The following is a 12562-nucleotide window of genomic DNA, read 5'->3' as shown; positions in this document are numbered from 1 at the left end:
TTGGAGAATTCAGACATTCAGGTACCTCTGCTTGATAAGATGACTTTTTTGCACCTCTGTGTTAATTAACACATTATGGTAATACCTCTTTGAACTCGAGAGACAAAACTGCTCAGAGTAGCAGGGAATGTAACCACAGACTGAATGTCTAGCAGCCTGCTAATTGGTATAAATTTATTTTGAAGTACTTATCGTTTGTGACACAAATATGTTGGCAATTATTGGAAAGTTTGCATTTAATTTTAAAAAGGTCATTTAAAATTGAATGATGAGTTTTTTTTAAAATCCAGGAATGTGTAAGATAGGATGTTAAATGATGTCAGTTCTCTTCTCTTTGTTCATCTTTGTTCTCCGTGCTTTTCTATTTCCTTTCTCGCCTAACAAAACCTAGGTATTCCTTCCATGAGTTCCTCTTATACATGACCATCTTTGAGATATGATAAATTGTACAATGCTGACCTTCCAATGGTAAATGTTTACGCACTTAAATATGTATCATGAGATTTGCATTTGACAAGATGGAGGCCAGACCTGACCGTATCTCTACACTGAGAGACATGGACAGTCAGAGCAAAAGAAGCCTGCAAAGAAACCAATCGAATGTAATACCAATAATCTTCTAAGAGTATTTAATTAAATTAAAATTTAATTAAAAACATAAATGGAGAACTGGTAAATGTAATTCTTTAAGTCAAGATAGTGGCGGGTTTTAATTCCTAGTCTGTTCCTGTGCTACATGGTTTAACAAGTAAAGAAGCTAGAATGTTATTGTCCTTAATGCCTCTGGGCTAAGGAGGGAAAACTCTAGCTAGGTTCCTACTCTTTATGTATTGACCACTCTTTTGGACGTGCATATGTATGTACGACTGAATGTTGAGTAAACAGGATCAGGGGTGATTACGTTTTAGCTAGTCTGCCGACACCTGCCCCATCTAGGTTTCCAGGTAAAGAGTGAGATTCTGGAGGGCTTATGTGAAGCCATATCCAAAGCAAGAGTTGGCATTTTCAGAAGAAAGTTAGCAAAAAGCAAGTGGTTACTCGAGCAAGACCTTAAAGGCTGTTAACAATACCCGTGAAAGCATTCGCGGCTTGAGTCTCTCTCCTCCGAAGAGAGGAATATGGGAGGGATAGAATATTGGATTATGTGGATATTGCTCTTGAGGGAGTAAGTGTATTATATCCATATTCATTTATATAATTTTTTCCATAGTTTTCTGTGGTTGGATCATTTTTTATGTCGATTTTTTTAATAACAACCTGCAAAGGGCATTCACTGGAAGTTCCTTTCGTATTTGCATTTGCTTGTCTATGTATCTGTTTAATTGTCTGTAGAATCCTTGACTGATAGGAAACTGGAACTTATAAATCATAGGAAACTTTCTTTGAATTTTAATTACTCTATTTGTTTTTCTGGACTTGCAGCGAGGTTGCCATGACATTTTCTTACAAAGAATTATAGGCAAAATGTCACCGAGGGCTTCTAGTTCTTATGCACAGCCATCCTATTCTCTGTTTAGAGGCATCTAATGTTGAGCAAGCCTCCTACATGGTTGTTTTGTGAAATGTACTGTGGTTCTGAAAGAAACTCCTACAGATCGAGTAAACATGCCTGCTTTGGTGATTTAGTAGTCTGTTTATGAGCTATTGTTTTTTAAAGTTTGACATTTTATAATTCTTAACAAATTGCTGAAAAAATGTGCATCTTTAACAACTGCATTTTGGGATAAAAGGGATTGACATTGGCAACAACTTTTAATTTGTAACTCCTATTTGCACATCTACAGTACGGTGATATTGCCTGATTCCCAGACTTTTTTAAAATTGTACCTAACTTGATGACACAAAGAATCCCTTCCCTTTCTGTCTTTCCCTTTTCTCTTTATTCTTCTATTTTCTCTCCCCCTTTTCCCCCTTCCACAAGAAAAAAATATTATTCCAATGTGGGTAACTGGAATAACCTGTCCATTTGACTCCAGGGATCAGATGAACATACTCCCCATGTGGATCTCTTATTGATCCCATCAGTGCATATCCTGGTAGTTGTCAATATAACTGTGGGGTGGGGGAAGGGGGAGAGAGGAGAGAAATCCCCCTCTACTTTAGAGAATCTTTAGTAAACTACTAGTAGTTGGTGGGGGGGTGGGAGGGGGAGTCCTATTCTGTAAAAAAAAGTTGCGTGAAAACAATATTATATGAATAACATGGGTCATCTTGCTTTGACCTGACTTAAGATAGTTTATGTCCTCTAATACCTAAGATACAATAAACCCTAATATATTTCCTATTCTGGTATGAGCTGCCTATTGAATATTTAAAAACAAATTGGTACTTTACAGATGTAAAATAAGTTTGCAATGGTATAGCTGTCTTCATGATTTTAAAAACGTAACCTTGAGCAGTCTTTCTTCAGTCTGGAGGTTCACAAGGCATTATTTGATGATGATTAAATGCAATGGGTGCAGATTGGTGAGCTGTGTGCTGAGCTGTTTCTGTACAGCTTGTTCCAGGACGAGCCACTGAATCTAATCCAGATGATTATTAGCGTCTCATTTTAAATTCTGCATTACGTCAACTGGAGAGGTTTATTTTTTATGCCTTTGTTGAATTTATATTGGTATTAATTTGTTGAATTTATATTGGTAAATAAATCAAAAGCATTCACATAGAAAGCTGACGGAAGAGATGGATTCCCTGTAAAAATTAATTTGAAGTATAATGCGTGAATTTGACTTGGTGATAAATAAGATTGACCTTGCCTTGCTGACGTTCTTACAAGATTGACCTTGCCTTGCTGACATTCTTACAATGAGATGGGCAAAAGGCAGTATAATTTCTTTCCTTTCTTTGAAAGGTTGAGTTCAAAGATGATTCTTCAAATGGCAGTAAATTCACTGTATTCTGGAAAACAAAATTGTATCAGCAGGTTTAGGCCAGAATTACTGGTCTTGCTTGTGAACCATTGTTCCTTTTAAGGAAAGAAAAGACTAGCGGAGAATTTTGAGTAGGCTTCTCAAAGCAGGAATGTGACAATCAAAATGGTAAATGAGAGCAGTAATTCCAGCCAAAATCTCCAACCTCAAACCTCGTAAAACAGACATTTTACATCCATTTAACCACCGTTATATTAGCTAAATCCTCTTTGACTATGGCTAAGCTCATCTCCCCTCTCTCCTCAACTCAGTGTCAAGCTTCACCATTGTTAAGTGCTTTGAGACACTACCCCAAAAGGTGCTATATGAGGGCAAGTGATTGTTGTTGAATGTTCAGTTTTGCATTTGTGAATCACTACGTCAGCTTGGGGAACAGCTGGGACCTGGTACACCTGGTATATTGGTTACTATTCAAATAGTTTCCTGAAGGTCAGCCCCAATAAAATTGGTCATTCACCTCATGGCTGTTTGTGGGATATTGCTGTGCACAAATTGGCTGCTATATTTCACCTACAAAATACTGTCACTGCAACACCTTGCACTTATACAGCATTCCCCACACATGGTAGCGTCTCAGAGTGCTTAACAGTGGTGGAGTTTGACTCCGAGCCAGGGGTGGTGGTGGGTGGGGTGCTGGGGAACTGTAAACATGGTCGAAAGGGAAGGTTTTCAGGCGGGCCTTGAAAAAGGGGAGAGGGGGCGCAGGATGGAAGGACTGAGGGAGAGTGTTACAGAGTATCGGAGTGCAGAGACTGAATGCCCTCCAATGGTGGAGCGGAGGGTGCGAGGGGCAAGCAGGAGGCTGGTGCTAGTCGAGTGAAGGCACTGGATGGTGGGTTGGGGAGCGAGGAGGTCAGAGGTAGGGAGGTGCCAGAGAGAAGGGATTTGAGACTGCCTCCTGATGTGAAAAGCTTTATACTACCAAATGTTGTTGTTGTGTATTATTATTAATAACGTTAGTTCTGAAGGCCCATTAGCCCACACTAGTAACATTTATTGTGATATTACACAAATTTTAAACCGAGTTTGGTGACCCAAACCAGATCTCATGGCAGAAACTGGCTTTGTTAAATTCTTTAAAGAAGAGTTTTCTTGGAATAGGTTGAAGAGAAAGGCAAGCATTCTTCCAATTCTGCTGCTGCTTCTGGCATATTCATACTGAATTGATGCCGTTGGCTCTAATTTAAGTGTCAATATCCGGAGCCAATTCACGCTGAATGTAATGTAGAAGAACTTTGCGGAAACTGGAATGTTACTGAAGTAGTGTGACCCAGCTGGTGAAGTGGATGAGTGATATTGAATACATTGTCTTAACACTACCTCTCCTTCCTGAGAAGACCAACTCCACTTTTTCATCTACTGAACCTTATACAGCTAATTTTTATCGGAATTCAGTCTGCGGGAAGCTTTTTTTATTTATTTGATATTTATTTTGTGTTTTTTTAAAAAAGACGTCAATGGTGCTAGCCCACCAGGCACATCTACAGCTGCTTGGATTTGTGATTTACAGTATTCAATGTTTTTTTTAAAGGCTTTAGTAGTCACATATGTCATGAATTTAATAATAATAATAATCCTTGCATTTGATATAGCGCTTTTCACGTCGGGAGGACGTCCCAAAGCGCTTCACAGAACACACTGTAAAGTGAATTGACTGTATATTTGTGGGCGAACGCGGCAGCCAATTGCGCACAGCAATGTCCCACAAACCGTCGTAGATTGAAAATGACCAATTTATTATTGTTTTTGGTTTTGGAGGGATTATTATTAGGCTCTGTGTGGAGTAAGGAAACTTGCCCAAGGTTTCGCCCTGTGCCGGGAATTGAACTCAGGTCTCTCACTAGCAAAGCGAGTGCTCTAACCACTGAGCTACAGGACTCCATGTCATATGTCATACTCCAAGTCCATATGTCATGAATTTAAACTAAGTCACCAAAAAAGTCTAGGGGAAGGAGATGATGGCTAATGTTTGAAATCATCCCAACGTAATGAGCACGGTTTTGAGCATGGTTTTCAGTGGCTGAATAAAGGGTTAATTATTTTTTCTGTCCCACCTACAGAAATGAGCAAATGTTGCATTGTTGAATACTGAATACTGAGAAGTGCTTGCGTAGTTTTTTCAAAAAAAAGGTGTTGGATGGATGGATGACGACCATCTGTTAGACAGGTGTTATTGCACATAACCAGGCAGGCTTCACATGCAGGTCAACCTTTTTAAACACAGAATTACTCTGCAGCTTTTAAACTGTGACTGTATGCAATCTAATACCAACTTTTCAGAGAATTTACCACTATGAATTTGAATGAGTAGACCATTGGCATTTTGTAAGTGTCTGGAATGTGGTTTGTAACCTATGTACTGTACAAGCATTCGAAAAAACGATTTCAAAGTTGCAACCATAATCCTTAAAAGTATAGATAGGAAATATGGGTCCCTTTGTTTTTCAGCAGACTGAACATGAACAGAAAATGACACTGACGAGCTCTTTGTTTATAGGTGTTGCTTTAAAGTAACTTGATAGCTCGGTGGGTGAACGCACGCCAAGCCAACATTGAGCCGTTCAATCAATCACAATCCCGGGTTTGGTCCTTGGTTTAGCCAGAGTTAGCTGATCTCAGCAAGAGTGTGTACAGTCAATGGAAGCATTACCCAATAAAGAGAGAAAGGATCAGATGCTGTTAATTGCTTTACTAATTGGAATGTTGGACACTTAATGGAAGCATTGTAACATTACAGCTAAATGCTTTCTTCCCATCCTCTGTGATTACATTACTCTGTATTGTACTTTGTTTTACAATGAGGTGCATACTCTAATGAAAATCCTGAAAGCCGGCCTAAAATGGAGCCTGAAAAGAATTGGGTTTGCTTGGAGCTGAATTGGCTCCAAGGTGACGTGTTTGGCAACGGAATGTCAGAATTGAGCCCACTGTCTGTGATGGTCTTAGTAGTCCAGTTCCTGAGCCAGGTGGGTCCCCCGTACTCCAGGGCACTGCTGATGACAGCACAACCATGTTGGCTTATCGGGAGAACTTGGATCAGCAGACTTGTCACTGGGGGCAGGGACTCTTCCTACTCAGCTCCCGTTACTCCTGCAGGCTAAAGCCCAGCGGTAGGTTAGTCCTAGCTGGACAAACAGCGGAAAAGCTTGCCAGACAGTGCTATCAATTGCAAGCTCTGCTGTTTTAGCCGGTTAGACTCCTGCAGTATCTCAGCGCACTGTCTGGGGATCCCCTAGCCTTGGCTTTTGTCAGCCTGTGCCTAATACTTTAATACATTCTGGAATTAGATAAGCAAGATGCGTCTTTCCTGGGAGAGAGTAAGCATTCCATTCCAGCATACCTCCATGTATAGGTGGGATGCAAGGAACTCTGTTTGGTTTGGATACATTCACACACACACACACACACACACACGCGCATTGTGTTGTGACTGCATAGCAGCTGGGAACAAAGAAGGAGAAACATTATGTAAACAGCGGAGAGGGAATTACTCCATGAAAATAGGCATTCTTGATGAATGCAGTTTCTTGCTCTTCCTACTCAAGGCCAGCTGTCTTGTGAATTGATTCTTGCGACTGTTGAAAGCGCCACATTTGGTGAGATTCTCTTGGAGTATAGGCAGAGTTCCAGAAGCAGAAGAGGCCATTTGAAGCCATTATACTGTGCTGAGTGCATTCTTGTGGGAATACAGCATTAGCTGCCATTGATGTCAGAGTTGGCAAGGTGGAATATGAGGGAGAATTCATTTGAACAGATGTTTTAAAAATGTCACTGCATATTCCCCGTAACTAAAAATTTAATCGCATGATTTTTGAGACCAATTATTGCCGCTGACAAGTGATGAATCTCTTTTGCAGATGTGAAGAAAGACTGGTCAGACCATGCTTTGTGGTGGGAGAAGAAAAAAACCTGGCTCCTGAAAACCCACTGGACCTTAGATAAATATGGTGTGCAAGCCGACGCCAAGCTGATGTACACACCACAGCACAAGGTGCTCCGCCTCCAGCTACCTAACATGAAGTCTGTGAAAGTGAAAGTCAACTTCTCTGACAGAGTCTTCAAAGCAGTGTCTGACATCTGCAAAACATTCAGTGAGTACCGACAGGCCTTACTTACACTTGTAAATTGGTTCCCGTCGGCTTTTGATCTTTGACTTGTGCCTGTTTTATTATTTGCAGAGCATTATTGATCAACTCTGCAGCTCAACCTAATACCCATCTTTCGCAAGGGCTGTTGGTTTGGAAAGATTAAAGTTTGACTTATTGAGCTAAAGTTGAAACTGCAACCCCAAAAATCCAGTGCATGCCATGATGGTCCAAATATTTACTTACACCACAATTGTGTTCACTGGAATCTGTTTCTAAGCTTCCTCTTTCCTGTTTTTGCCGAATGAGACCGAGGAAAAACTTGCAGCTACCACACCACCCGATGTTTTTTAAAAAAAAGTCTCTTAGAATGTAGTGATTGTGACGGCACAAGACTGCCCACACCCATTAATATACATACTTGCCAAGGGGTTTAAGATCCTTGTCCTGATCTTCATTAAAATCATTCTATAGCCCCACCATATCTTATACAATCCTACCCTTATCCCATCTCGCTCTATGTGCTCCGATGCCAAGCCTTCAGCCACACACAGCCTGTGTATTCTTGAACTCTTCAAGAGTCACTTTGTCCAGTTACTTTTCTCCCTTATCCAAAAAAAAGATTCCTAGAAAATAATTTATTTGTAACTGATTTTGATAAACATCTTTAAAATCCCCCATTTCCTTTCTCGGTGCCCTCTGCTAAAGAGCTTATTTGTACAGCCTAATTTTTCTGTAAAGATGCATTAGAATAACCATGGCCTTGGTATGTGTCGGACTGCTGTACTTCATTAAAATTCAAACTGCTTTCTTAGCTATTCAGCATTGCAGTTGCCAGAAGGCTGGCTTCCGTTCTACAGAACGGCAGCAGTTCTGAGAAAATGATTTGTTCATTTAGGTCATATTGCACTTTGGGACAGTGGACACTTTGTTGATGAGTGAAGGAAACTCAGCAGATAGTGTGCTATCTCAAGTCTTGGAAAAAGAGAGCACTTATTGTGAACTGTATCTGTAGTATTTATTGACTCAATAGAACTCAATGGCCTTCAGAAAGACATGATTGCATATTTTTTCTTTAAAAAAACATGAATGCCTAATGCTTCAAGGCTTGAATGCTGCTGGTCTTATGTGAAACATGATAAATTTTACAGTTGCAGTGCTGTTTGTAGTCTGATCATTCCCACTTTTGGCTGAGTTTGGACGGGGGACTAACAAGACCAGGCAAAGAATGTTTTTGAAAAAAAACTATAAAAAAGTTTTGAATTATTTGAGTGCTGTAGATCCAACCTTGAAGGTGATGTTTCTATTTGATTTTTTTAAAAAATGGAAGCAGCATTGTGTTGTACAAGCTGCTCCCACTTGTTGCTAGTAGGCAAGAGAGTACCTTGACCAGCCTAATTCAAGACCCTCATCCTCACCTACAAGGCCATTCACAGCCTTGCTCCCTCCTACCTCTCTGACCTACTATCACCCTACTTACCTGCCCGTAACCCCCGTTCCTCTGACTCAGGTCTGCTCCACATCCCCCGCCCCAACCGCCCTACCATCGGTGGCCAGGCCTTCAGCCTCTTAGCCCCTAGGCTCTGGAACTCTATCCCCCAGTGCCTTTGCCTTGCTTCCTCCCTTTCTCCTTCAAGGCCGGTCACAAGACCTTTCTCTTTGACCGTGCCTTCAGCTCCCCTCTCAACTCTCTACCCCTCCTCGCTCCCTCCCTCCCTTCCCTTCCCTCACCCTGACCATTTCCCCCCTGCTCGGGTCCTGACCCAACTGTACAGTGCCTTGGGATGTCCTCCCGACGTGAAAGGCGCTCTATAAATGGAATCTTGTTGTAATAATTGGACACAACCATACACTTCTCACAGCCAGTATGGTCCTATGTAATTTTAGGTGTCAACAGTTGACGTATGTTCTCTATCCAGAATTGGAGATTGGCCACACTGTATCCGAATGGTTCTCTTTTCTCTTTCCTGTACACTCCTCCCTTTCCTAGAAGCTTAAAGGACAAATCCAAATGTCCACTAGACACATCATTTTAACTTCAGGCTTCCTGAATGAACAAGATTGTTTACAATATCCGAATATCGGGTATAGATTTAAAACCCTTTATAGTTCCCACACCGCCACATTCACCATCATAGTACAGACAAGGATACATCACAGCCCTGCAAGTATGTAACCAGTTTAAATTTGCCTAGTGTGAAATTGCCCCCCCCCCCCACACACACACACACACAATTAAAGAGTTTAACAACACTCGCAGTCTAGCCTCGCTTGTGAAGCATGGCCACATGAGTAATTTGCTTGGGGACGCTGATGCCAACTGAATTGCATAACGAGAGTCTGTGCTTTTGGGCAGGAGGAGGAGTGGGGAGACCAAGAGAGAGAGAGAGGAACTGAAAATGAAACCATCATTTATTTTAAAAAAGCTGTTTAATGTATAAGGGTAGCATTGTAAGATGCTGCATTTATGTCACAGGTCGATAACAGTGTGACTGTTTAAATTGATTTACTGCCTTTTTAAGAGTCAGGGGTACCTGTGTAGCGATTTGGCAGGTCTAGCAGTAGTTTATTAGAATCTCTTCCTAGAATTGTGCATTTGAAATAAAACTGTATTTGTGTCCCAGAGTTGCTTGAAAGAGCAATACCACAATTTAAATGGACAATTGTCTTTTTTTGTTCAGAACTTCAGATTCTTTAGAAATCCGTAATCTGGATTGATACCTTAATTGGTGCATTGCCACTTTTTTTCAAAAAAGGAATGCCTTTTCATTTGGGCCCATGTTTGAATGTTGGTTAAATATTTAACCTTGGCTCGGAAAATGCTGAAAACAGTCTGGGTATGCAGCATTACTTTCAGAACATTCACACAGGCCAGTGGAACACCACATTGCTGCCTTGTTGTATACTAGTGGTGTGAGTTACAGCCGCCACCCACAGCTGTAATGTTGGGTGCTGTTGCCTCCAGATGTGCCAAAGAAGTCATTTTTGTTGAGTGGGTGGGGGGGTGGTGGAGGGAGTCTCTGAACCTCCAGAGGTAGAATAGCTTGCACCAAAGTCAAAAGCTGATGGTGGGCAGCAGTACAAGATAAATTCAGCTCAACATTCAACTTTGTGTAAGTCATTGGGCAAATATAGCTAGTTAGCTTTAATGGCATGTACCCTCCTTCAGCAGCACGGAGGGTGGGGGCCGGGGGGAAGAGGAGGAAAGAGAGGAGGGAAAAAACAAACCAGCTGTTGTACAACTCCACTGTACGTGGAGAAAGCCATGCTTTAGACCGCTTCACATCCAGCTGAAGTTGGCTAGAAATAGCAGTGAAAGATCTCATTTTTATATTAAAATCTACTTTACTGAAACGCACATTGTGTGACCAGTTCTGAAGTATGTTCTGTAGAAGCTAATTGAAGAGGTGGTCTGTTACTTTGCCTGCCTGTGTTTACTTTGTAAAGTAACAGAAATACAAGTGCTGAAGCATCTGAAAAAAATCTCTCATTACTAAGTTTCACATTCTAAATAGAAGCTGCACAGCATCACAGATCTGTATCCATTTCAGCTTCTTTGGTCTGCACGTATTTTGGCACATTGTGAAATCTGCTGTTCATAGTACTGTACTTTGCATACAAGTGTGCAGTAATCAGTAACACACAGCAGATGAACAACAGAGCAAAATACCTTGAAAACAGATTTGAAACATACACGTTTTTTCATATGTAGGAATAAGTTTTTATTTTTGGAAAACATTTTAATCTCATGTTGTGACAAAGTCAAAGAAATGTCACACCTGAAAATCGTTTAATACTTTTTCTAGCACAGCTCAATAAACGTTTCTTTTTCAAAATCTCTTTCCTCCCTGCCCCTAACTATTTTAAATAATTATGCACTCACATATCCCTTTTGCTTTATTTGAATGGGAGGAAGGGATGGCTAAATATTTTTTTACAGCCATGTGAAAGGTGGAATATAAAGCACAGAATGGCACATGTCAGACATAACTGTTCATCCAAATAGATCTGCTTCTGCCACTGGCTAAAGCCAGTCACTGGGTACTTCTAGCTCCACGAGTGTGGTGTTTGTTTCACATGCCTGCCACGCTATGGCACATTGTCCATGACTTAACATTGAAAGGGATTAGTTTGTTTTACAACCATTGTGAACTGAAACCGTCTGTAGATGCCTTTGCATCAGGGAGAGGAGACTATCCCACCCCCCCCACTACCACCTTTTGTGCATCTGGGCTATATTCTCTGGGGGGTTTTGAGATAAGTATCCCACTCTATAAACAATTGGATCCATTTTGCACGTTTAGAAGAAACCAGCAGAATGAAGGCAATGCCATTGTATAAAAGCTGAATGTACACAATAATAATCTGTATTTATATTGCACCCGTCACACAGGGTAGCATCTCAGAGCGCTCTTTGGTTGCATAAAAAAGGCTTGCGGTCTTTGATAATTGGATCTGTTCTGTTCATACCAGTTTTCTCATGGGATTTTACACCGATTCCTGCGAGTTTTCTTTTGTTGAGGTGTTTGTGACCGTTGCTCATATTACTAGGTTATGTTTCATGAATGTCTTGTGGCCTCCAATTATCTCCTATAATGCTCCTTTTGTATTTTTGTAACAGATATAAGGCATCCCGAAGAGCTCTCACTGCTGAGAAAACCTAAAGATCCTACAAAGAAGAAGAAAAGAAAGCCGGATGATAAAGACCAGTTTGATGACGAGGCACAAGAATTAGAGGGACCTTTAATTACTCCGGGATCAGGTATGTGCAGAATTGTGTGTTGCACTCTTGTTAAAGTGGAAAGAAAGAGCCATGTGCAAAAGGTTAGATTGCTGGCTTCTCAGCCTGATGCAAAGAGGCCCTCAACTGAAATTAATGGCCCGAGCTGCACTGATCTGTGCTACTCTCCTGCAGGTATTTAGCAAGAGCTTCTTGTTTGTGGCAAACTCTTCAAAAAAGGGTTGTCTAATTTAATGTGGTATTCTGTAACCACGTTAAATACATTTCCTGGTGAATTAAGCTGTTGATATTGGGTAGGAGTCAGAAAAAATTATATTCATGCAAAGAGTTGCAGTGGAATTGTGATAATGACAAATTACTTTGCACAAGCAAGTTGCTCGTAACTTGGAATTTATGTACATTATTTACCATAAAATTATTTAATAACCTTTTTCCTTGTCCCTGAATTCAGCCGTCCTGTCATTTGAAGCAGACTGGTATTTTTCCTTTACCCTTTTTACTGCACGTGTGCTGAGAAACACTTGAGTTACTCAGCTGTGTTGCGTTGTGTGATTTCTTGATCTATTATTTTCTACCTGATTTTGCTTCTCTTTATAATTGACTCCACCCCCCTGCTTATCAGATAAGTAACAAAAGCCTTGTGTTTCTCGGTAACTTTCTTTATAGCCAATCGCGCTATATCAAATGCAAGGATTGTTATTATTATAATTACTAACATTGGCGACCAGTAAAAAAAGACTCTTCAAAGTGGTTGGTGGCGGGTTTTTGAAGATGATTGAGATTAAACCTGTATCTCATTGTTTGCT

The 12562-nt window shown here is 40.7% G+C and overlaps 1 protein-coding gene across 5 annotated transcripts in view; it reads left to right on the top strand.

Moving 5' to 3' along the window:
* Positions 1-12562, top strand: part of fermt2 (FERM domain containing kindlin 2) — a 43294-nt gene that overhangs the window by 11954 nt on the left and 18778 nt on the right. For all 5 annotated transcript variants that reach the window (XM_042337982.1, XM_042337980.1, XM_042337979.1 and 2 more), the window contains exons 3-4: positions 6788-7021; positions 11637-11777. In XM_042337982.1, coding sequence (XP_042193916.1) covers positions 6788-7021; positions 11637-11777 — 375 coding nt within the window. The remainder of the gene's footprint in view (positions 1-6787; positions 7022-11636; positions 11778-12562) is intronic.

The sequence above is a fragment of the Callorhinchus milii genome, unplaced genomic scaffold (assembly GCF_018977255.1).
Source record: "Callorhinchus milii isolate IMCB2004 unplaced genomic scaffold, IMCB_Cmil_1.0 Scaffold9, whole genome shotgun sequence".
NCBI lineage: Eukaryota > Metazoa > Chordata > Chondrichthyes > Chimaeriformes > Callorhinchidae > Callorhinchus > Callorhinchus milii.
Note: the sequence above shows the minus strand (reverse complement) of the source record. Positions and strands in the feature narration are given on the sequence as shown.